This window comes from Vipera ursinii, assembly GCF_947247035.1.
Source record: "Vipera ursinii genome assembly, chromosome: 3".
Taxonomy (NCBI): Eukaryota; Metazoa; Chordata; class Lepidosauria; order Squamata; family Viperidae; genus Vipera; species Vipera ursinii.
In genome coordinates, this window is record NC_139516.1 from 2825112 (window position 1) to 2851971 (window position 26860).

At 45.3% G+C, this 26860-nt stretch overlaps 1 protein-coding gene across 2 annotated transcripts in view; it reads right to left on the reverse strand.

Annotated features, from left to right (window-relative positions):
* HM13 (histocompatibility minor 13) overlaps positions 1–6328 on the reverse strand; it is a 36043-nt gene extending 29715 nt beyond the window's left edge. For both annotated transcript variants that reach the window (XM_083360939.1, XM_083360938.1), the window contains exon 1: positions 6069–6328. In XM_083360939.1, the coding sequence (XP_083217065.1) occupies positions 6069–6242 (174 nt within the window). In that variant the 5' untranslated portion in view covers positions 6243–6328. The remainder of the gene's footprint in view (positions 1–6068) is intronic.
* Between the last annotated feature and the right edge of the window lie 20532 nt (positions 6329–26860).

The following is a 26860-nucleotide window of genomic DNA, read 5'->3' on the forward strand; positions in this document are numbered from 1 at the left end:
GAGAAATTGGTCACGATTCAATCCACCCACGATGTAGCAAGCAGAATCCAGAATCTTTGCAAGGAAGCTCAAAGACAACCTACTTCAGGGCTCTTCCAACTTGGAAGCTTTAAGACTTGTGGACTTCAACTCCCAGAATTCATGGCTGGCTGGCTGAGGAATTCTGAGAATTGAAGTCCACAAGTCTTAAAAGTTGCCAAGTTGGAAGACCTCTGGTATGAAGCAAGTGTAGTTTTTATGGTAGAAAGCAAAAAAAAATAAAAATAAAAAATCTCCAGGCTTTCTGTAACTATGAAGAACATCTAAACGTCACCTGGATGATCTGTTGCAGGTTCTCCAAAGTTGGCAACTTGAAGACTTGTGGACTTCAGCTCCCACAATTCATGGCTGGCTGGCTGGCTGAGGAATTCTGGGAGTTGAAGTCCGCAAAGTCTTCAAGTTGCCAAGTTTGACGACCACTGGCCTACTTGATCCACAGGAACTCAACCCCTCCTCATTCCACAGCAGACGTTACGGCACGAGGGAAGCCCCACTGATGGTTGTGGTTGTGGGTTTTTAAAGTCCTCAGAAGCACTGCAAAAGCAGGCATCCCTGCACAACGACCAGAGGCAAATTAGCTGCTTTCCAGGAAATATGCGCCATATGCTACACGCAAACAAGCTGTTTTCATTGACCTTTTTTGATTTAGTCTGAAGGACGCTCCTTCTAAATGTCCCTTTGGCGACATAAGAGCCCATGTCCGGTTCCTCTGACAACTTTCGAGTCCTTTTGACTTTTTTCTCCCCCTAAAACGGATTTTTTTTTCTTTTCAAAACAACAAATCTACAGTTGCAGCCTTCTTCAGTCTGGTGCCCTGCAGATGTTTTGAATCACAGTTTCCATTCTCCACGCCCGTTTGGATGTTCTGGCCGGGGTCTGATTGCAAACTGCAGTCCAAAATATCCAGAGGAATGTCTGTTCGGAAAAGCTTCTCCGGTTTAAAATAATAATAATAATAATAAAAAAATAGGGTTCTTCGGTTTAAATCAGACTGGAACGCAACCTGGGGAAAGAAAATGTTAGAATTCTGCTCCAAAAATCAAAGGTGAAGAGGGAGCTGGGGTGGGGCGAGAGAAATTTATAGACTCCAGATGTTGACGAATTACAACATGCTTCAGCCAGGAGCCTCTGTGGCTGAGAAATGGAATTCAGCCACATATGAAGGAGGAACAAAAGGTTCCTCCTCTCTGGAATGCAGAAGTTATTGTACGATGAAAGCGGGAAAAGGTGATTCGGAAAATGACCCCAGGCATTCCTTGACTTGTGCCAACGGAGGCCAGCACTTGCCTGAGCGAGGGGTTGGACTAGATGACCTCTAAGGCACCTTCCAACTTTTACTGTTATTGGTCATCGCAGAGTCAGCCAGATGTTCAGACTGGATTTGGCCTCTTTGTCTACCTGTCGAGTCCTTCCCAAGGACCCGGGATAGGCAGATGTGGGTGTTTGAGGGTATTACAGATCTCGTCGCAGGATGGAAGCAAGGGATTGGACTAGATGACCTCTAAGGTCCCTTCCAACATCATCATCATTATTATTATTATTTCCGTTGGCTAAGGGAGGCAGTTCTTAAGTGGTTTTTGCCCTGTTTTGCCACCTTCGTTGCCACGGTTGTTAAAAGAACCGCTACAGTTGTTAAATTAGTAACACGATTCGTTAAGCAAATCCGGCTTCCCCCACTGGCTTTGCTTGTCGGGAAGGTTGCAAAAGGGGATCAGGTGACACACACCCCCGGGGACACTGGCAACCGTCATAAGTATGAATCAGACGCCCGGTGGCTTAATTTTGATCATGTGACCAAGGGGATGCTGCAAGGGTTATTAAGTGTCAAAAAGGATCATTAGTCCCTTTTTCCCCCCAGTTCTGTTATAACTTGGAATGGTCACTAAACAAGCCGTTGTAAGTCAAGGACTATCGGTGTCAGCTGTGGATTCCTGAAGCAGACTTGTTCAGCCAAGCCACCGGTTCTAGTGGATTGCTCTCGCTGTCAGGAAATTTCTCCTTAGTCCCAGGTTGCTTCTCTCCTTGATGAGTTTCCACCCGTTGCTTCTTGTCCTGCCTTCAGGTGCTTTGGAGAATAGCTTGACTCCCTCTTCTTTGGGGCAGCCCCTGAGATACTGGCAGGCTGCTATCCTGTCCCCCCTGGTCCTTCTCTTCATTAAACTAGACAGACCCAATTCCTGCAACCGTTCCTTCTATGTTTTAGCCTCCAGACCCCTGATCATCTTTGTCGCTCTTCTCTGCACTTTTTCCCCAGTGCAACTACAGGAGAGAAGCTATTCCACTGATTGTTTTGTCAGGAAATTTCTCCTTAGTTCTAGGTTGCTTCTCTCTTTGATTAGTTTCCCTCCGTTGCTTCTTGTCCTTGTCCTGCAGGTGCTTTGGAGAATAGTTTGAACCCCCTCTTCTTTGGGGCAGCCCCTCAAATATTGGTATATGGCTGTTATGTCACCCCCTCGTCCTTCTTTTCATTAAAGGAGACATACCCAGTTCCAGGAAAGCGTTCTTCGTATGTTTTAACCTCCAGCCTACTCTTCATTTTTGTTGCTCTTCTCTGGACTCTTTCTAGAGTTTCGAGACCTTTTTTTTTTATACTGTGGTAATCAGAACTGGATGCAGGATTACAAAGTATTTGCTCATCGTAAAGTACTTGCAAAGGATCTGTGTGATCCCCTCTTAAGAGCTTTAGCCATAAACCATAAAGCCACAAGCCTTGGTGGAGCAGTGGGCTAATGCCTCCTTAAGTAACACCAGCTGCCTGCAATTAGTTTAGGTTCGAGTCCCACCAGGCTCAAGGTTGACTCAGCCTTCCATCCGTCCGAGGTAGGTAAAATGAGGACCCAGATTGTTGGGGGCAATTAAGCTGACTTTGTAATAATGCCGCTTGGGGTGTGTGTGAAAGCCCTAATAAGCAGGCATATACATAGAATGAAGGCTACTGCTAAGCTTGTAAGCCGCCCTGAGTCTTCGGAGAAGGGCGGGATATAAATGGAATTAAAATAAAATTTAAAAAATGGATTAAAACCACCGACTGACTCAGGCGCCGGCAACTGTCACAACCCACACGTCAAATATGCTGCAGAAATAATAGAATTATAGCCTGAAACTGGACAGCTGCTGCGAACGTCAGCAAGTGAATCCAGAATGAATACATCCTATGCAAATCCAGTCCTTCCGCAAAGGTCAGTTTCATCCTCCCTGACACCCGTTTAGCCATAATTCCCAGCAGAGGAAGCAGTTGAAGTCTGTTAGAGGTGGGACCTCTTACTCATTCAGCCCTCTTGGCTACTAACACGTCAGTCCTTTGCCTAGTTTAGCTCACAGCCGTGAAGACTGCTCACGCTACACATTCAAGAAGGGGAAGGGAAAAACATTGGGGGGGGGGGACTCGATCTACTCCTCCATCAAAAATCTTGGCTTCTTCCAAAGGGAGAGGGAGGGAGAAGAAAGAAAGAAAGAAAGAAAGAAAGAAAGAAAGAAAGAAAGAAAGAAAGAAAGAAAGAAAGAAAGAAAGAAAGAAAGAAAGAAAGAAAGAAAGAAAGAAAGAAAGAAAGAGAAAGAGGGGAGGGAGGGAGGGAGGAAAAAAGAGAAAGGGAGGGAGGGAAGAAAAAAGAAAGGAGAAGAAAAGGGTAGGGAAGAAAGAATGGAGGGAGGGAAGGAAGGGGGAGGAAAGAAAGAAAGAAAGAAAGAAAGAAAGAAAGAAAGAAAGAAAGAAAGAAAGAAAGAAAGAAAGAAAGAAAGAAAGAAAGAAAGAAAGAAAGAAAGAAAGAAAGAAAGAAAGAAAGAAAGAAAGAAAGAAAGAAGGGAGGGAGGGAGGGAGGGAGGGAAGGAGGGAAGGGAAGGGAAGGGAAGGGAAGGAAAAGAAAGAAAGAAAGAAAGAAAGAAAGAAAGAAAGAAAGAAAGGAAGGAGGGAGGGAGGGAGGGGAAGGAAAAGAAAGAAAGAAAGAAAGAAAGAAAGAAAGAAAGAAAGAAAGAAAGAAAGAAAGGAAGAAAGAAAGAAAGAAAGAAAGAAAGAAAGAAAGAAAGAAAGGAAGGAAGGAAGGAAGGAAGAACCATATGTATAGGAATCTTTGGAAGAGGGAAGAGACTATATTCTAAATTCCATCATTTAAAATTTTTAACCAATTAATTTTTTATTCATTGTTTTGATTTATCGGTTGTTACATTAGTAAAGCTCCTGTTTGAGGGAGACAGGAGGTTTACAAATACAAAATATAAATAAAGAAGAGGTGAAGAAGCAGAGACCAAACAAGAAAAAAAGGCAAACATTTGTGGGTTCCACCCCCACCCACTACCCCACTCCGATGCAAAGCGATTGTGGGGAAACATACCTTTACTCACCTGTTGGCCGAAACCTTTGCATTAATCCTAGGGATCAGCTGATTTTCCACCCCCACCCCAGGCCAGAAAAAGGCCAGTGGGGGCCAGACAAGGCACACCCCGTTTCTATACATGGTGCCCCCTTTTCCCTGTATCCCCCTCCCCAGCCTTGTTGGATCCTAGGCAGCAGGCAAGACTGCTGGGACAGATGGGCAGAACCAGCCAAGGGGGAAGCCAAGAGGGAGAAAAAGCCCCCCCCAAAATTACGAGTGAAAGACTGACTAGAGGTAGTCCCCGACTTACAACCACAATGGAAGCCAATTTCTGTTGCTAAGCGGGGTGTTTTAAACTAAATTTTGCCCCATTTTACATGTTCAGCCAATCACTTCCGTCATTAACTGAGCCACACGGTCGTTAAGCAAATCCGGCTTCCCCATTCCCAACTTTGCCCCTCAGAAGGTGGCCAAAGGGGAAATCGCACAACCCCGGGACACAGCAAACCACCATCAAAAAGGAGTCGGCTTGCCTCACTCTGCAACACCTTCATCGAATCACCGCCGCTAAGCGACTCACCCGGGCGTTAAAGCGAATCCGGTTTTCCCCATTCCCCACTTTGCCCGTCAAGGTGGCGGCAAAAGGGGAATCGCACAAGCCTGGGACCCAGCATCAAGGGGCTGGGTCACTGGGCCCAGCTTGTCGATGGCGACAAACGCTAAGATAGATAGATAGATAGATAGATAGATAGATAGATAGATAGATAGATAGATAGATAGATGGATGGATGGATGGATGGATGGATGGATGGATAGATAGATAGATATAGAGATAGATAGATAGATATAGAGATAGATATATAAATTCCATTTATATCCCGCCCTTCTCCGAAGACTCAGGGCGGCTTACAAGTAATATTTTTTTATTATTTTTTTTATTTTAATTCCATTTATCTCCCGCCCTTCTCCAAAGACTCAGGGCGGCTTACAAGCTTAGCAGTAGCCTTCATTCTATGTATATGCCTGCTTATTAGGGCTTTCACACCCACCCCCCAAGCGGCATTATTACAAAGTCAGCTTAATTGCCCCCAACAATCTGGGTCCTCATTTTACATAATAATAATAATAATAATAATAATAATAATAATAATAATAATAATAATAATAATAATAATTAATAATAATAATAATAATAATAATAATAAAGTTGGAAGGGACCTTGGAGGTCATCTAGTCCAACCCCCTGCTCAGGCAGGACACCTTATACCATTTCAGGCAAATGGCTGTCCAGTCTCTTCTTAAAAATTTGCAGCGTTGGGAGCATTCACCGCCTCTGGAGGCAGGTTGTTCTGATCAATGTGACCGTGCGGACCCTTGCGACGGTCGTTAAGTGTGAAAGACGGTCACTTTTTTTCCCCCAGCGCCCGTTGTAACTTTGAACCGGTCACTAAACGAATGGCTGTAAGTGGAGGATAAGCTGTATAGGGATGTTTTGTGAAAAACGTGGCCCTTTTAAGAGGGGGAGTGGACTTCAACTCCCAGAATTCCCCAGCCAGCGAAGCTGGCTGGGGAATTCTGGGAGTTGAAGTCCACCCCCCTCTTAAAAGGGCCACGTTTAACTATAGGGAATGAAGACCCCCCCCTTTCTCGGATGCCCAACTAAGGTAGACTGACCCCGCCTGGGGAGGCTCTCCTCCTCCTCCTCCTCCTCCTGCTCACCTTCCCTTTGGCGCAAGTGACGGAGCGCAGCGCCCCGAAGAAGATGGGCAGCAGGGCCATGACCACCAGGCTGCCGTAGGCCAGCGCCATGCCTTCGGGGGTGGCCGGGGGCCGCGTGCCGGCCGCGGGGGCTTCGGCCGCCCCGCTAACGTTGTGCGCCTCGGCCTGCTCCATCGCCGCCAGTGCCCGACGCAGCCCGCACTTCCGACCCGGCAGAGGCGGCCCCGCAGCGCCCAGGGACACGTTCCCTTACCCGGGCGGAAGTGGGCCGCGGCGCATGCGCGGCCGCCGCCGCCACGCCCCCTGGAGACGACGGCGGCCTGCACCGTTGCTAGGGAGCCGCCGCCGCCCGGCCTAGGCGACGAGAATGGGGACACTGCCCCCCCCTCCTCTCCAGCAGCACCATCAGGACCCCTCCCCCGGTTGGGTCGCCCCCTTTGCGCCCCGGGGCTCGCTGAAAATACAAGGGCCTTTCTTTCCCCCCGCCCCCGGAAGTTGCATTCCCACGTGACGACGGTGAGACACGTGTCCGGAGCTGGCGAAGGCGGCTGATGCTGGTGTGATGTGCTTTGCTTTGTGTGCTCTCAGCGCTCTGATTATTATTGCTGTGTCGGTGCCGCTGCGGCAATTGTTATTTCTATAATCGCTGCCGTTATCGCTGCTGTGATTGCAGTTGCTATTTCTGTTACTGCTGCAATCCTTATTTACTGCTGTGATTGTTTGTTGCTGTTATTGCAGTTATTATTTTTATTAACTGCTGCAGTTGTGGCTATTACTGCTGGGGTTATTCCTGCGGTTATTGCAGTTATTTTTATTACTGCTGCAGTTGTGGCTAATACTGCTGTGATTATTCCTGCTGTTATTGCAGTTATTAGTTTTATTCCAGCTGCAATTGTGGCTATTATTGCTGTGATTATTGCTGCTGTTATTGCAGTTATTAGTTTTATAACTGCTGCAATTGTGGCTATTATTGCTGTGATTATTGCTGCTATTATTGCAGTTATTATTTTTATTACTGCTGCAATTGTTGCTATTGCTGCTGTGATTATTGCTGCTGTTATTGCAGTTATTATTTTTATTACTGCTGCAATTGTGGCTATTATTGCTGTGATTATTGTTGCTGTTATTGCAATTATTATTTTTATTACTGCTGCAATTGTTGCTATTACTGCTGTGATTATTGCTGCTGTTATTGCAGTTATTATTTTTATTACTGCTGCAATTGTTGCTATTACTGCTGTGATTACTCTTGCTATTATTGCAATTATTATTTTTATTACTGCTGGGATTATTGCTATTACTGCTGTGATTGTTCTTGCTATTATTGCAGTGATTGTTATTTCTGTCATTTCTGCCATTACTATTGCTGTTACTGCTGTGATTATTGCCATTGCTGCAGTTGTCGCCATTATTGCTGCAATTATTAATTGCTGTGATTATTTGTATTTCTGCTGTTGGTATTGCTATTATTACTATTACTATTATTCATTGTATTTATCTATTCAGTTTCTATAGCTGCCCAACTCAACCAAGGGACTCTGAGACTGCTGTCATTATTACTGGAGTTATTATTTGTGTTATTGCTGTATTATTCCTTTTACTGCTGTAGTTGTTATTGCTGTTACTGCTGTGATTATTGCTGTTACTGCAGTATTTTAATTGTTGCTGCGATTATGGTTACTGAGGGGTCCTTGGTGCCTTCTGAGTTTGATGTTTTTCTTGCAGACATTTCATTACCAAACTAGGTAACGTCATCAGTGCAATGATGACGTTACCTAGTTTAGGTCATAAAACATCTGCAAGAAAACCACCCAGTTCAGAGGGCACGAAAGACCCCACATTTCAGCCCTGAGCTACAAATATCCTTTGTTGATTATTATTACTTTTGTTTTTCGCTGTTATTGTATGCAATAAACTCGGTATTTAACCAACTCAGATTCCTTGGTTGTGGTTTTATCTAGGATTCCTTTTTTTTTTCCCTTTACAAGCCATGATTCGATGTGGGGCACCTATGTCCATTCCTCACATTGCGATGTATTTACTTAAATTGATATGTTTATGTTTATTGGACTTATATAACCGCCCTTCTCCCGTAGGACTCAGGGCGGTTCACAAGGAATTTAAAATAACAATACAAATTACAAAAGTTAAGAACAATTATTAAAATAATTAAATTTAGTCCTTGAATAAAATAAAACCCCTATTAAACTCCAATTAAAACCCAATTAAATAAAATTACAATTAAAATTCTCAGTCCTGGTCGGAAAGCTCAAAGAGCCAGGTCTTCAGGTCCCGGCGGAATGAACGAAGGTCAGGGCCCCCCCCCTCCCCCAGTCTCAAGAACATTGAGCATTGATGGAAAGACAAGAAGAAAAACAAAAAAGGGATATTCTACAACAGGGATCAGAAATGAAGCATAAAAGATGGTGAGGATGAAAAACAACCTGAGAGGAACATAACCAAAAAACCCCAAAGCCACACAATCCATACAATGCTTTGCTTATGAATAATTGGGAGTCAGGTGATATATGCATTGAATAACTAAAATAAGTAAATGTAACTCAAGATTTAAAAAAAGGCTTCAGTAACCCTGCAGGAAGTCAAAGAAAAAGGAAATGATGAAGCAACAGAATACCACATAAGGAAAACTCCCAAGGGTTAAGCCATGCCTAAACTAGCAGAAAGTGAAGAGGAGCTAAAGAGCCTCTTGTTGCGGGTGAAGAAGGAGAGTGCAAAAGTTGGGTTGAAACTAAACATTAAGAAAACCCAGATCGTGGCATCCGGCCCTCTCAATTCCTGGCAAATAGATGGGGAAGAAATGGAGGTAGTGACAGATTTTATTTTCCTGGGCTCCAAGATCACTGCAGATGGGGACTGTAGCCAAGAAATTAAAAGACGCTTGCTCCTGGGGAGGAAAGCCATGGCAAATCTAGACAGCACACTAAAAAGCAGGGACCTCACCCTGCCAACAAAAGTGCATATAGTCAAGGCTATGATCTTCCCAGTTGCAATGTATGGCAGTGAAAGCTGGACCGTAAGAAAGGCTGAGCACCAAAGAATTGAGGCCTTTGAACTCTGGTGCTGGAGAAGACTCCTGCGAGTCCCTTGGACTGCAAGGCGATCAAACCGGTCAGTCCTAGAGGAGATCAACCCTGACTGCTCTTTAGAAGGCCAGATCCTGAAGCTCAAACTCAAATACTTTGGCCATCTAATGAGAAGTAAGGACTCACTGGAGAAGAGCCTAATGCTGGGAAAGATTGAGGGCAATAGAAGAAGGGGACGACAGAGAATGAGGTGGCTGGATGGAGTCACTGAAGCAGTAGGTGTGAGCTTAAATGGACTCCAGAAGATGGTAGAGGACAGGAAGGCCTGGAGGAACGTTGTCCATAGGGTCGCAATGGGTCGGACACGACTTCGCAACTAACAACAACAACAAACTAGGTTGGCAAGTGGCCTCTGTCCAGGACTCGGTGGAAAAACAGTGTTTTAGACTTGGGATCTTCAGGGTGAGCAGATGTCTCATTTATTATTTCATTATTTGTATCCTGCCTTTATTTTTACAAATAACTCAAGGCAACGAATATATCCAACACTCTTTCCTCCTCCCCCTTTTCCCAAAACAACAACCCTTTAAGGTGGGTTGTGCTGAAAGGAAGAGTGGCCCAAAGTCACCCAGTTGGCTTTCGTGCCTAAGGTGGGACTAGAACTCCCAGTCACCTGGTGATTGGTCAAAAGTCACCTACCCAGCTTTCGTGCCTAAGGCGGGACTAGAACTCACCATTTCCTGGGGATTTGTTACCCAGTCAGCATTCATGACTAAGGCAAGACTAGAACTCAAGCATTTCCTGGGGATTGGCCCATTCACCCAGTCGTCTTTCATGCCTAAGGTGGGACTAGAGTTCATTTTAAAAGCTTAAATCAAGGCAACTGGACCAAAGTTTATTGAATTAAGTTACTCATCCAAGTAACTTCAGTCAAAATGCAAATGCTTGGATGAGTAAGGAAAGGTCTCCCTTTACGTTCTTACTAGAGGGTGAGATAGAATTTCCCTTCCCTCTCTCCAGAGGGGGGAAGCTTATACAGGTGGAAAAAATAGGATTCAAGAGATGTTCAGATCTCACCCAGTCTCATCCGCGATGCTTTGTAGGTGCCTACTGGTAAGATTGACTTCAGCTGTCAGCAGCCTGGTGACAAGCCAAATTTCTATGGCCGGTCTTTCATCCACTGGTTTGGAGGGCTGCATCAGATCAAGCGGAAGGGCTACCACCCTCCCGCGATCAAGCGGGGATCCCCTCCTTGCTGGTCGCCCCTACAGGGCGACTTTTGACCCTTTCCAGGGTCCCCCAGCGATGCGAAATCGGACGTGGAAGACGGAGCTCGCCTTCTAAACGTCCGTGGCGGCCACGGCGGCAAACCGGAAGCCAGGAAAGGTCTCCCTTTAATAAACTTTGCTCCAGTTGCCTTGATTTAACCTTTTTAGATACTTTTGGCCTGGATGATTGAGTCCTCATTTACATCTAAACCAGAACTCATCTTCTTCTGCTTGCTTGGAGGGGTGTTTGTGTGTGTGTGTGTGTGTGTGTGTGTTGATATTCCCAAAGACGGCGGAGGAAGGCACGGAGAAAGGGTCCCATAATAGCTTTCGTTGGTGGCATCTGGAGCATGCCAGCCTTGCTAAGGCTCGAAGGACAGGCATGAACCATAGGAGACGGGTGTCCCGAGCCTTGAAGCGTGAAGACCTTGATGGAGAACAGCCAGCACCTTGAATTCCCCCAGAAGGCAGCTGGTCCCCAGCCTTGTCTAACAATGTGGCTTGTTTGGAAGGGAGAAAAGTTCATTTTTGGAATGTTTCCTTCGCTGACCTGTGTTTCCATCTCTCTCTCTCTCTCTCTCTCTCTGAGTCCACACCCTTAGAAATAGAAAAATAAACAGAATAGAATAGAATAGGACATAGAATAGGACAGGACAGGACAGAACAGAAGAATAAAACATAATGGAATAGAATAGATTGTAGAGTAGAATAGAATAGAATAACATAGAATAGACTGTAGAATAGAATAGAATATTTAGAATAGAATAGAATAGAATAGAATAGAATAGAATAGAATAGAATAGAATAGAATAGAATAGAATAGAATAGAATAGAATAGAATAGAATAGAATAATAGAATAGAAGTCATCTACTCCAACCCCTGCTCAGGTAGGAAACCTTATACCCTTTCAGACAAATGGCTGTCCAGTCTCTTCTTAAAAACTTCCAGTGTTGGAGCATTCACAGCTTCTGGAGGCAGGTTGTCCCACTGATTAATTGTTCTGTTTGTCTTGGAGTTTTATTTCTGTAAGCTACCAGCATTGCCCCGAGACTGAATTGGGCTGCCAAATAAACCTGAATAAATGTATTATTTATTCCACTTACGTCCTAGCCCTCTCTCCTGGAGATTTATTTATACTCAAATAACTGTAGAGGGAAATTCCAGGAAGGCATGTGGAAGAGCAGAATGGTGTTGCTGCTGTACATGGTGAGCTGTCTGCTTCAGTGGCGTAGCGTGGGGGGTGCAGGGGGGGCTGGCCGCACCGGGCGCAACATCTGGGGGGGGCGCTCGCACTGAGCTGCTCAGGGAGCCCCAAGGGCTGCACAGAGTTGGCTTGGCTCCGCTCTCGAGCTGCTCTTTCTTGCAAAGCGAAATGAGTCCGGCAGGTGAGATGGGCGGCCACATAAACTGAATAAAATAAATAGAAGCGGCCAACTCTCCGCCCAGGCTCAGGCCAATCGCAAGCGCCCCGCAGGCGCCCCGGCAGGCTTGGCCGAGCGAAGACAGACCCGCCGGCCGGCCGGCCTAGCTTCATGCGCATGCGTGGCTTTATTTAGCGGGGCTCACGTGCGAGCTTGAATGCAGCGGCTCTTGCAGGTCGGAGCCCCGCCCAGCCGCCCTTGAGAGGGACCCGGAAGCATCCCGCATGCGCGCGACTCTTCTTGGAAAGTCTACGCCGCTGCGGGGCGCGTCTTTTCGGCGGTGCCGTGACGTCACTTGCCTTGCCCCGGGTGCTGACAACCCACGCTACGCCACTGGTCTGCTTACACCAAGCATGCCTGGGCCCCTCTCTCACTCTCTCTCTTTTTGAAGCAGCGGGGAAGGAAGAGGAAACTTTTAATATTTGATTGGTGAGAACTGGACCAAACCATCTAGATTATGGCAGGGAAGGTTTGGGTTGTAGACCATCACATCAGGAAACCAGTGCATCAGTAAGGCCACAGTAGAAATGCATGAAGAGCAGGACGCACGGAGAGTCCTATGGAACGAGAGTGTCCGTGCAAGTGTCTCGGCCTCCAGGGGGTAGCAAAATCCCGTTGTATGGACTATCCGGTTTCTGGTATCCAGATAAGCCATCCTGAATTGCATCCATCGTCCCCTGCATTCTCTGCTGCAGCAAATGTCCATGCCTGCATTTGGATCTCAGGGGCTGCCACAAAGAAGGGGGGGGTCCACCTATTCTCCAAAGCACCTGAGGGCAGGACATGAAGCAACGGATGGAAACTGATCATGGAGAGAAGCAACCTTGAACTAAGGAGAAATTTCCTGACAGTGAGGACAATTAGTCAGTGGAACAACCTGCCTCCAGAAGTTTATTCTATTCCTATTCTATTCTATTCTATTCTATTCTATTCTATTCTATTCTATTCTATTCTATTCTATTTCATACATTCTATTCTACTCTACTCTACTTTATTCACATCCCATTCCATTCCATTCTGTATTTCTTTTCTATTCTATTCTATATTCTATTCTATTCTATTCTATTCTATTCTATTCTATTCTATTCTATTCTATTCTATTCTATTCTATTCTATTCTATTCTACTCTACTCTACTCTATTCTATTCTACTCTACTCTACTCTATTCTATTCTATTCTACTCTACTCTACTCTATTCTATTCTACTCTACTCTATTCTATTCTACAATTCTATATTTCTATTCTATTCTATTCTACTCTACTCTATTCTATTCTATTCTACAATTCTATATTTCTATTCTATTCTATTCTATTCTACTCTACAATTCTGTATTTCTATTCTATTCTATTCTATTCTATTCTATTCTACAATTCTATATTTTCTATTCTATTCTGCATTCTATGTTCTATTTCTATTTCTTTCTATTTCTATTCTATTCTAGTCTAATCTATTCTAGTCAAGTCTGCATTCTATATTCTGCTCCATTCCATTCCAATTCTATTCTATTCTATTCTATTTTATTCTATTTCTATTCATTTCTATTTCTATTTCTATTTCTATTTCTATTCTGTTCTATTCTATTCTATTCTATTCTATTCTATTCTATTCTATTCTATTCTATTCTATTCTATTTCTATTCATTTCTATTTCTATTTCTATTTCTATTCTGTTCTATTCTATTCTATTCTATTCTATTCTATTCTATTCTATTCTATTCTATTCTATTCTATTCTATTCTATTCTATTCTATTATCTTTAGCCCAACTTAAAATCTTCTTTAGTTGAATCTGTGCAACAATTTAGTGGCTTGTTGCTCCGGAAAAAACGAAACCTCCTGGGTGTGTTGTCCTTCCTGGGAAACGGCTTGTAGAAAGCTTCCCATCGTCCGACGTGGCAAGAACGGCACCGCGGAGGACACAGCTGCATCGCCCAGCCATTACTCGACTTACAACAGTTCATTTAGCGACCGATCGGAATTAGAACGGCATTGAAAAAAGTGACTGATGGCTCTTTTTCATCCTTGCGACCGTTGCAATCTCCCTGAGGTCATGTGATCAAAATTCCATGCTGGCTCAGGAATTCTGGGACTTGAGGTCCACAAGTCATAAAAGAGCCAAGGTTCCCCACGCCTGTTCTCGACTTACAGCAGTTCATTTAGTGCAGGGGTCTTCAAACTTGGCCCTTTGATGACTTGTGGACTTCAGCTCCCAGAATTCCTCAGCTAGCGTGCCCGGCTGAGGAATTTTGGGAGTTGAAGTCCACAAGTCATAAAAGGGCCAAGTTTGAAGATCCCTGATTTAGTGAATGTTCAAAGTTAAAAAAACGGCATCCGAAAAAGGGGACTGATGACAGCTTTTTCTCACACAGCCGTGGCAGCATCGCCAGGGTCACGTGACTTGCATGCGGATGCTCGATAACTGATTCGCACTTACGACGGTCACAGTGTCCCGAAGTCACACGATCCCCTTTTGCAACCGTCTGACCAAAAACACGTGGCAAGGAAGGTTGTAAAACAGGGCCAAACTCAACGAATTTCTCACTTAGCTACATAAATTCTGGTCCCCTTCGTGGTCGTAAGGCGAGGACTACTCATAGAGGAACACACACACACACACACACACACACACCCAGCTGGCTAACAGGCGAGAGCAGCCGAGATGATGCCGAGAAACTGGACAGATGCTTAAAAATAGGAAATAAAAACGCCACTGCTAACGTGCTAATCAGCAACTCCACAAGGAAAGGAAGAATTCCAAAGGAAAATACATTTTTCGGCCAATTTTCCAGCGCTTTCTGGCTCTTCTCCAGCTATGTGGAACATCTGATTTCCTTTACAAGGCAGTTTCATTAGAGAGCTGTAAACTTGGCCCCAGTGCAGATGGCACCCGGGGTGGAACTGGAACGAAGAAAGAAGCGAACATTCGCTCCCTCTGCAGTGAGTCCTCGACTTACGACCACCCAACATTTCTGCTGTTAAGTGAGACATTTGGTACGGAATTCGGCAGGTCTAGTTTAATGAAGAGAAGGGCGAGGGGGGACATGATGGCAGCCTTCCAACATCTCAGGGGCTGCCCCAAAGAAGAGGGAGTCAAGCTATCCTCCAAAGCACCTGAAAGGCAGGACAAGAAGCAACGGATGGAAACTCATCCAGGAGAGAAGCAACCGGGAATTAAGGAGGAATTTCTTCACAGTCAGAATGATTAATCAGTGGAATGTGAATGCTCCAACACTGGAAGTTTTTTTTAAGAAGAGACTGGACAGCCATTTGTCTGAAATAGTATAGGGCAGGGGTAGGCAACCTTGGCTCTTTTATGACTCCTGGACTTCAACTCCCAGAATTCCTCAGCCAGCATGGGGGAACTATGGCCCCTTCATGACTCGTGGACTTCAACTCCCAGAATTCCTGAGCCAGCATGGGAGAACTATGGCCCCCTCATGACTGGTGTACTTCGACTCCCAGAATTCCTGAGCCAGCATGGGAGAACTATGGCACCCTCATGACTGGTGGACTTCAACTCCCAGAATTCCTGAGCCAGCATGGCTCAGCTTGGAAACCTCTCCCTTTCCCCTCAGCATGGCTGGCTCAGGAATTCTGGGGGTTGAAGTCCACCAGTCATGAGGGAGCCGTAGTTCCCCCATGCTGGCTCGGGAATTCTGGGAGTTGAAGTCCAGGAGTCATAAAAGAGCCAAGGTTGCCTACCCCTGGTATAGGGTCTCCTACTTGGCCAGGGGGTTGGACTAGATGACCTCCAAGGCCCCTTCCAACTTTATTATTATTATTATTTCATATTATTTATTGAGGCCGATGATCCCTAACGTAACTCTTTGTCTTTCAAACTCTTCTCAGGACCCGTCAAAATTCTGAATGGAAGCAGATCTTAGGACGAGGGAGGGAGGGAGGGAGGGGAAAAAAGGAGGGCTTTTTTTTTTTAAAAAAATGTCCCCTTCTAATAAAGACACTGAGCTTCTATTTTAAGGATCCCAGGGAGATGAATCATGAATTCACATTTCAGGCTAACAGCAAAGATAAGAGGCTCCTGGGAGCAGTGGTCCTTCCCGCCCACCCCCCTCTCCCAAAAATCTGGCCTTTTGCCTTAGTGTGTTGTTTCCTTTGGACAACATCCCCCCACCCCCGGCCGATCCTGCTGCCTCAATCCCACACAGGCTGCACACAAACAGTTGTTCACTCTTTGTCGGCCCAAGATTTGGGATTCCGTTCCATGTTTCTGCACGTATTTATATCCGTGGTCTCCACCATTTCAAAAGTTGGGCACACAATATAACTAGATTTGCTGGGTTAAGAAAGAGTGGAGAATGTTCCAGAACAATTCACTATTTTTCAAAAAATTGATTTCTACCTTCCTTGATTTTCTCTGTATCTATCATCTATCTATCTATCTATCTATCTATCTATCTATCTATCTATCTATCTATCTATCATTTATTCTATCATCTATTTATCTATCTGTATATCTGTCTGTATGTCTACCTATCATCTATCCATCTATTCTATCTATCTATCTATCTATCTATCTATCTATCTATCTATCTATCTATCTATCTATCATCCATATCTTACTATCTGTCTTCTATCTATCATCTATTAGTCATCTATCTACCATCTATCTATCTATCTATCTATCTATCTATCTATCTATCTATCTATCATCTACCTACCTACCTATCATCTACCTAATTTATCTACCTACCTATCATCTACCTAATTTATCTATCCTATCTATCTATCTATCTATCTATCTATCTATCTATCTATCTATCCATCCATCCTATCTGGATCCATCTAGCTAGCTAGCTAGCTAAAATTTATGGGCTGCTCATCTTAGCTCAAGGTTTTTATTTGTATCCTGTCTCTATTATTTTGACCAATAACTCAAGGTGGCGAACATATCCAACATGCCCCTTTCCTTCTATTTTTGCCACAACAACAACCCTGTGAGGTAGGATAGGCTGAGAGAGAGGGACTAGCCCAAAGTCACCCAGCCTAAGGAGGGACTAGAACTCACCGTCTCCTGATGATTGGCTCAAACTTATTCCGATAGCTTTCATGCCTAAGGCAGGACTAGAACTCACCTTCTCCAGGTGACTGGCCCAAATTTTCATGCCTAAGGCAGGACTAGAACTCACTGTCTCCTGGTTTCTAGCCTGATGCCTTATCCACCAGACCATATGACGGCAGCTTCATATTTGTAAAGGAATTTCCATGGGAAAAGCTTCCGTGAAAAATTGCTAATCCTGAAGGACATTATAGAGGGCAATCTTCTCAGTGGAAAGAACATTTGACTCCAAGATTTTGTGGGAAATGAGATTATTTAATACTGTATTCTTCACGGTAGGCATGAGGATATACCTTATGCCAGTGGTAGGCAAACTTGGCTCTTTTATGACTCCCAGAATTCCTGAGCCAGCATGGGGGAACTATGGCCTCTTCATGATAGGTGGACTTCAACTCCCAGAATTCCTGAGCCAGCATGGGGGAACTATGGCCTCTTCATGATAGGTGGACTTCAACTCCCAGAATTCCTGAGCCAGCATGGGGGAACTATGGCCTCTTCATGACTTGTGGACTTGCAACTCCCAGAATTCCTGAGCCAGCATGGCTCAGCTTGGAAACCTCTCCCTTTCCCCTCAGCATGGCTGGCTCAGGAATTCTGGGAGTTGAAGTCCACCAGTCATAAGAGAGCCAAGGTTGCCCACCCCTGCCTTATGCCAACACTCTACCTGCACTTCACTGGTTTTTCTCTAGAGGGCAGAAAACACAATATTCCTCAACTTACGATCACAAGTGTTGCTAAGAGTGACAGTTGTTATAAGTGAATTTCTCCCCATTTTATGACCTTTCGTGCCAATTTGTTAAGTGAATCAAGACGTGTGAAGTTAGGTGAATCTGGCTCCACACACACCCCGCTGTCTTTGCTTGTCAGAAGGTCACAAAAGGGGGAATTGCGTGACACACACAAACGGGACACTGCAGCCGTCATAAACGTGAGTCAGTTGTCAAATGTCTGAACACGTGACCAGGGTGGGACGCAGCTACGGTTGTAAGTGTGGAAAAATGATCCTAAGTCCCTTTTTTTCAGTGTCGTCGTAACTTTGAACGGTCGCTAAATGAACTGTTGTAAATCAAGGACTTGTATGGTGGATGCAGATAGCAGAATCTTCGATCTGGCAAGATTTTGTCTGTAGGGGGTGAAACGGTAAAACAACTCAGCTTGGAAGAATCTCCACGTTTTTTAATTGGGGGGGGGTGGTCTAGACAAACAGGACCCCTGTCTCGTCTCCTCGAAGCGTCTCTTTTTGACAAATTTCTGCGGCTCGGAGGACAGCTCCCATCATCCCCAGAGACCTAATTTCCCAAAAATTACAGCTCTTGTGTTTAGAAAAGCCTCTTTGCCCTTTCCCCTTTGAGGATGAAAGCATAAAATCCCCAAGTAAATAACATTATTATACAGCTTCATTCCAATCAACTCCCAGCAGTGTATACTGAAAAGAAAAAGAAAAAAGTCACGGCAGAGCGAGCTGCGGGAATTTTAAGTCCCCGGTAAATTCCAGCATCCTTTATTTCCTTGAGAAAAGCAGAGCCATCTGCTCCCAAGGAAAATAGAGATGATGATGATGATGATGATAAAGTTGAAAGGGACTTTGGAGGTCATCTAGTCCAACCCCCTGCTCAGGCAGGAAACCCTATCCCATTTCAGACAAATGGCTGTCCAGTCTCTTCTTAAAAATTTCCATTCATGGAGCATTCACAGCTTCTGGAGGCAGGTAGTTCCACTGGTTAATTGTCCTCACTGTCAGGAAGTTTCTCCTTAATTCTAGGTTGCTTCTCTCCTTGATTAGTTTCCCTCCGTTGCTTCTTCTCCTGCCTTCGGGTGCTTTGGAGAAGAGCTTGACTCCCTCTTCTTTGGGGCAGCCCCTGAGATACTGGAACACTTCTATCATGTCCCCCCTGGTCCTTCTCTTCATTAAACGAGACATACCCAATTCCAGCAGCCGTTCCTTATATGTTTTAGCCTCCAGTCCCCTAATCATCTTTGTTGCTCTTCTCTGTACTCTTTCTAGAGTCTCAACATCTTTTTTACATCGTGGTGACCAAAACCGGATGCAGGGTTCCAAGTGTGGCCTTACCAAGGCGTTGTAAAGTGGTATTAACACATCACCTGATCTGGATTCTGTCCTTCTGTTGATGCAGCCTAGCACTGTGTCACAATTAGTTCTTGACTTAACAACTTTTACAACCTTGCTTGCCACAATGTCTTTGTGTAGTTTTGTTTTGCTTATTCCCCCCCCCCCCCCCGGCTTTGGATTTAGTATTTCAATCTTTTGAATAAAATTTTAAAAAAAATGAAAAAGAGAAAGAAACCTAAAGTAAACCGGAGAGGAGACAACGGACCTCCTGATTTTATTCCATTTTTTGTCTCTCACGGGGTTAGCTAGATCTCCATGAGTGATTGTTGTGCTTCCTTAAATATCAATATCGTAAAGTTCTTTCCAAAATTCTCCTCTTCCAAAACCTTGAACCAAAGAAGGTGGGAAGCCTCGTTAGTTTCCTGCCCAGATTTTGTTTTTGTGTGTCTGTGTGTGTTTTTTTGTATGGAAGAATAAATCGTGGCTTTGGGGTTGTTGTTTTTTTGCAACAGGTGAATCCAGGTTACAATGGCTTCTCCAACCAACTGGCTTAGCACGACGGGTGAATCTAGTTTGTGACGGCAAAGAAAATTTGTCCCCTTCGTCAGTCGAAGGTCCGACAAATTATAATATATAACAAAGCCCTGGGCTGCAGTAAATTCCTCCATGCAGCAGCTCAGGACTTTAAACAACTCGCACAGATGTTTTCCTTCCATATCATCAGCTGAGTTCTTGGAAAATTCCCCTGATGTCCAGTCATTTTATTTTAAAAACTGCAGCACAGCAGATCTACTCCCTAGAAGGAAAACACGCAGCGAGGAAACGTCTATAACTTTGGAAGCTTTGGCCAGGCTGCTGCGAATTCAGCATGCCGTCTGACTGTGTAACTTGTTAGAAAGATGGGGGGACACCTAGATAGAAAGTGAGCTGCAAAGATGATAAAGAGTCTGGGGGCTAAATCGTATAATGAACAGTTGAACGGGAACTAGATATGTCTCGTTTAACAAAGAGAAGGACCGGGGGGGGGGACATGATAGCAGTCTTCCAGTATTTGAGGGACTGCCACAAAGAAGAGGGGGGGAGGTTCCACCTATTCTCCAAAGCACCTGAAGGCAGGACAAGAAGCAAAGGATGAAAACTAATCAAGGAAGAGGAGAGGAGAGGAGAGGAGAGGAGAGGAGAGGAGAGGAGAGGAGAAGAGAAGAGAAGAGAAGAGAAGAGAAGAGAAGAGAAGAGAAGAGAAGAGAAGAGAAGAGAATAATAGAATGGGATGGAAGCGAAAAGAGGAGAGGAGAGGAGAGGAGAGGAGAGGAGAGGAGAAGAGAAGAGAAGAGAAGAGAAGAGAAGAGAAGAGAAGAGAAGAGAAGAGAAGAGAAGAGAGAATAGAAAATGAATAGAAGAGAAGAGAAGAAAGAATAGAAAATGAATAGAAGAGAATGCAGAAGAGAAGAGAAGAGAAGAGAAGAGAAGAGAAGAGAAGAGAAGAGAAGAGAAGAGAATAATAGAATGGGATGGAAGCGAAAAGAGGAGAGAAGAGGAGAGGAGAGAAGAGGAGAGAAGAGGAGAGGAGAGAAGAGGAGAGGAGAAGAGAAGAGAAGAGAAGAGAAGAGAATAATAGAATGGAATGGAAGCGAAAAGAGGAGAGGAGAGGAGAGGAGAGGAGAGGAGAGGAGAAGAGAAGAGAAGAGAAGAGAAGAGAAGAGAAGAGAAGAGAATAATAGAATGGGATGGAAGCGAAAAGAGGAGAGGAGAGGAGAGGAGAGGAGAGGAGAGGAGAGGAGAGGAGAAGAGAAGAGAAGAGAAGAGAAGAGAAGAGAAGAGAAGAGAAGAGAAGAGAAGAGAATAATAGAATGGGATGGAAGCGAAAAGAGGAGAGGAGAGGAGAAGAGAAGAGAAGAGAAAAGAAGAGAAGAGAAGAGAAGAGAAGAGAAGAGAAGAGAAGAGAAGAGAATAATAGAATGGGATGGAAGCGAAAAGAGGAGAGGAGAGGAGAGGAGAGAAGAGGAGAGGAGAGAAGAGGAGAGGAGAGGAGAGCAGAGGAGAGGAGGACAAAATGGAAGAGAAGAAAAGAGATAAAATAAGGAAAGAAGAGAGGAGAGGAGAGGAGGAAAAAATGGAAGAGGAGAAGAGAAGAGAAGAGAAGAGAAGAGAAGAGAAGAGAAGAGAAGAGAAGAGAAGAGAAGAGAAGCAACCTGGAACTAAGGAGAAACTTCCTGACAGCGAGAACAATTAACCAGTGGGACAACCTGCCTCCAGAAGTTGTGAATGCTCCAACACTGGAGGTTTTCAAGAAAGGACTGGACAGCCATTTAGCGGAATGGTATCTCTCGCTTAAGCAGGATGATATCAGACATGTCACTGGAAGGCAAAAATCACAAGACTTGTGTCTCACTTCTACTCGCTGGAAAAAGCTATTTTGTTTGGAAGCGTTAGCGGTAAAAGGAAACCAGGACACCGGAAAACTCGCTGGCTGGAGACCGCCAAAGCCGACACCAGCCAGAGGATAGGAAAATTTAAAGAAGCAGAACAAGATCAGAAGACGCGGAGAGGCCACCTGGCCCAGCCAATCGCCCAGGGTCGGTCACGACTGAATGGGTAGCAGCAGCAGCAGCATTGTTTGCGCAGGGGGTTGGACTTTAGGACCTCTAAGGTCCCTTCCATTATTCAATGGAACAGACTGCCTCCAGGAGTGGTGGGTGTCCCATCACTGGAGGATTCCAAAAACAGACTGAATTTGACCGGCGGGATACAATGTCTCCAGCCTCAGGCAGGGGGTTGGACTAGAGGACCTCCAAGGTCCCTCCCAGCCCTGCAATTCTGTGTTCTGTTACCCCAAAGCCTTTTTTTTTTAGCCCTGGGCCAGTCCTGCTCCCAACATGGTTAGAGGCATGAAATTAAAAAGGAGTTTTACATATGCCAAACCCAACAATTTTACGACAGGCCTAATCAACCTCCAGCAGCGTCTTACAACTGCCAGATGGTTGTCAGTTTACACACACACACACACACATTCACCCACCCCCTCACACACCAAATTTTCTATTTTTGAAATCTCAGGGAGGCAGCTAAATAGAAGATAAAGTGAGAAAGGGTGATGGACGAGCTGCAGCGAGGCTGGGCAGAGGAAACTCAGTTACTAGGGGCATTAGACGTGACCGTAGATATTCCGCGATCCCAGGATTGTGCCACCCAGATGCATCACTCAAGAGCCAAGAATTTGGGGTCATGGGTTGAAAAAAAAATGCTTAAGTCGTTTTATGGCTAAATTGTTTGGAAAACCGACTCTGCCTGCTGTCTCACGTTGCACGGACTTCTATTCTACAATCTACTCTACGCTACGCTACGCTACTCTACTCTCCTATTATATTATATTATATTATATACTATACTATCCCATATTTTTTTTTCTTTTCTTTTCTTTTCTTTTCTTTTCTTTTCTTTTCTTTTCTTTTCTTTTCTTTTCTATTCTATTCCATATTTTCTATTCTATTCTATTCTATTCCATATTTTCTATTATTCTATTCTATTCTATTCTATTCTATTCTATTCTATTCTATTCTATTCTATTCTATTCTATTCTATTCTATTCTACCATCTTTCTATTCTATTCTATTCTATTCTATTCTATTCTATTCTATTCTATTCTATTCTATTCTATTCTATTCTATTCTATTCCATATTTTCTATTATTCTATTCTATTCTATTCTATTCTATTCTATTCTATTCTATTCTATTCTATTCTATTCCATATTTTCTATTCTATTCTATTCTATTCTATTCTATTCTATTCTATTCTATTCTATTCTATTCTATTCTATTCTATTCTATTCTATTCTATTCTTGTTCTGTTCTAAATGGACCCAGACAATACGTTGTTTACTAAGAACTTATGGATTGTCAATGTAGAAAGTGAATAAAATATTCTAGAAATTATGCTCTAGAGCAGGGGTCTGCAAACCTGGCCACTTTTAAGACTTGTGGACTGCAACTCCCAGAATCCCCCAGCCAGCATACGCTTAAAAGCGGCCAAGTGTTGGAGACCCCCTGCTCTAGTCTGGAGGCCTCTGTGTTTCGCCCAAGCTGTAGCCCTTCCGCGGTGTCAGCTGCTGATCCCTGCCCAGATGTGGTTCTTATCTCCCTCCCCACAACTTCCTGTGTTTGCGCCCTGCATTTTTTGTGTCGGATCTCACTGTTTCCATTCCGCCTCTTGCCAACTTTCCATCCCCAGCTCTGCTTTCTCTGCCTCCCCCCCTCCTCCTTTTTCCCTCCCATCTTTTCGCTGCCTCTTGTTAGATGACAACATGGATTTTATATATATAGGTGTGTGTGTGTCTGTGTGTCTGTGTCTGTGTATGTCTGTGTGTATATGTGTGTGTGTATATGTATGTATATGTATATCTGTGTATATATGTATATGTATATGTATGTGTGTATACATATATATATATATATACATATACATACATACACATACATACATATACACACATATGTACACACACACACACACACACACACACACACACATATATATATATATATATATATATATATATATATATATATATATATATACACACACACACACATAATTACATACATACACACACACACACATATAGCTTGGGGGGGGATTCCTAAGGATAGCTGGGGTCCTTGCCTGCATGAGGTCCGCACACACACACATACACATACGCATACACACACACACACACAATATATATATATATATACATACATACACACACACACACACACATACACACACACACACGCAGCTTGGGGAGGGGGGATTCCTAAGGATAGCCGGGGTCCTTGCCTGCATCAGGTCCACGCACACACATACACATACGCATACACACACACACAATATATATATATATACATACACACACACACACACACACACACACACACACACATAGCTTGGGGAGGGGGGATTCCTAAGGATAGCCGGGCTCCTTGCCTGCATCAGGTCCGCTGAGCTGAAAGCTGGGAGGGGGCTAGCCTAGGGGGGATATTCGGGGAACCTGCAGATTCCTTTGCAGGAAATCCCCCTTTCCTTTGGCAGCTGGGTGCTGGACAGGCAGCCACACAAGAGTTGTTCAGAGTTGCAAAAGGCCGGGATTGATTCCGCCAAGCGCCCGGGCTAAGCCCCCTCCCCCTCCACCCACCCGCAAGGCTCCCCCCAGCCACGGAAACTTGCGACCTGACCCCGGGCAGGAGCTGAAGTCAGGGCTGGCACCGGGCCGAGCCTCCTCCCCGCCCTGGCGGGTCTTTCCCGGAGCAGGGCGGCCCTTTCAGGGGGGAGCGTGGCACCTGGGCGAGCCGGGGAGGAAGAGGAGGAGGATTGTAGGGTCCTTGGTGCTCTCTGAGCTGGGTGGTTTTCTTGCAGACGTTTCATCACCCAACTAGGGAACATTATTACTGCTAGAAGAGAGTGGGGTTTGTGGAGAGGAGGAGGAGGAGGAGACGACCGTAGGGTCCTTGGTGCTCTCTGAGCTGGGTGGTTTTCTTGCAGATGTTTCATGACCCAACTAGGGAACGTCATCAGTGCTAGAAGGGAGTGGGGAGAAGGAGGAGGAGGACTGTGGGGTCCTTGGTGCTCTCTGAGCTTGGTTGTTTTCTTGCAGACGTTTCATGACCCAACTAGGGAACATCAACACTGGTTGAAGAGAGTGGGGTTTGGGGAATGGAGGAGGAGGAGGAGGAGAGCAGCTATGGGGTCCTTGGTGCTCTCTGAGCTTGGTTGCTTGCTTGCAGACATTTCATGACCCAACTAGGGAACATCATCAGGGCTAGGAGGAGGAGGAGGAGAACTTTGGGGTCCTTGGTGCTCTCTGAGCTGGGCGGTTTTCTTGCAGACGTTTCATGGCCCAGCTAGGCAACATCATCAGTGCTGGAAGGGACGGAGGTTTGCAGAGAGGAGGAGGAGAAAGAAAGAAAAAGAATGTGGGGTCCCTGGTGCTGTCTGAGCTTGGTTGTTTGCTTGCAGACATTTCATGACCCAACTAGGGAACATCATCAGGGCTAGATTCAAGGTTTTGGTAATGGTTTTTAAAGCCCTACATGGCATGGGTCCGGAGTACCTCGGGGACCACCTGCGGCCGGCGTCAACTTCCCTCCACCCTGTGCGTTCCCACGGAGAGGGCCTCCTCAGGGTGCCTCCGGTCAGGGAATGTCGACTGGTGGCCCCCAGGGGGAGGGCCTTCTCTGTGGGTGCACCGGATTTATGGAATCAGCTGCCGGTCGAGCTCCGGATAGCACCTGACCTCCGCTCCTTCCGACGCGATCTGAAGACACATTTATTTGAACAAGCCGGCCTGGCCTGATGGGGGATGTGCTGGGGTCTTTATTGCGGATTTTTTATTACCATCTATTGTTTTAGCTCGGGCTCCTATTTAATTCTTTTTTAATTTTTGTATTCTGTATTTTTATATGTGCCCTGTTCACCGCCCTGAGTCCTTCGGGAGAAGGGCGGTATACAAATATAATAAATAAAAATAAAATAAATAAATAGGAGGAGGAGGAGGAGGAGGACTGTGGGGTCCTGGGGGCTCTCTGAGCCGGATGGTTTTCTTGCAGACGTTTCATGACCCAGCTAGGCAACATCATCAGTGCTAGAAGAGAGGGGGGGGGTTGTGGAGAGGAGGAGGAGGAGACCCTTGCCAAACAGGCAGCCCGAACGGTGCAGCCCAGGAAAGGGGGATGGGTTGCCAGCCAGGTTGCAAATCATGGTTTGTGGTCTCTTCGAGAAGCTGTCACTGCGGTTCCAGTCCGCCCGGTGACTTGCTTCTTCCTTAGCACTGGGGGATTCTGGGAGTTGAAGTCCACTCCTCTTCAAGTGGCCAGGTTTGAACCTCAGGTTTGCTCTAATGGAAACCTCCAGAAAGCCGAATTCTGACCCTCGTCGTCCCTTCCGTTCAGTTGGAGAGCAGACCCCTGTACCCCCAAATGTCCTTTCTAAACTTTCAACCTTCCAAATCCCAGGTGCCTCAAGGTGACCTGGCCAGTTCTCAATTGGAGAGTGCGAGAAATCCTCGACTTATCAACCCATCCATTTAGTGACCACTTTGAATTCCCCACGGCACTGGAAAAAAAAAAGTGGTTTTCAAGCGCGTGATTTGCATTTGTGACCGTCGTAGCTTCCCCGCAGCCACCAGTCATCACTTAATGACCGTCTGGCTAATTTAACAACCGCGCTGATTGGTTTAACGGCGGTGGCCAGAAAAGTCGTAAAATAGGGCAAAACAAAACCCGCTTCACAAATGTCTCGCTTAGCAACCGAAACGTTGGACTCAATTGTCGTCGTAACCTGAGGACTATCTGTACACGCATAATCCTAAACCTGGAGGGAACCGGGGAGATTTTTTTGCAAATCTGCATTTCAAGTTTTGTCCTCTGGAGAGTCTTCCCTTTTGCCTCCTGAAGGAAACAAGCTTCCACAAACGGGATTTGAAGTACAGACAGTCCTCGACTTGCAAGCATTCGTTTACTGACCGTTCAAAGCCACGGCCGCACTTTAAAATATCGACTTCGGACCATTTTTCACCCTTAACGGCCGTTTGCAGCGTCCCCGTCTCACGTGATCCGAATTTGGACGCTGGGCAACCGGCTCTTATTTATGATGGTTTGCAGCGTTCCCGGGGGGGGGGGCGGAGATCACGTGATCCCCTTTTGCGACCTCCTGACAAACAAAGTCAGTGGGGGAAATCCAGATTCGCTTAACGACCGTCTTAACCACTCCACAGGTGCAGCGATTGACTTAACAACTAGGGCAAGGAAGATTTGCGAAAACTGGGCGAAGCTGGACTTGATATCCGTCTTGTTTAGCGACGGACGTTTCCAGCTGCACTGCGGCCTTACGTCCAGGACCACTCGCGCGATCAGCGTAACAGAAAACACTCCTT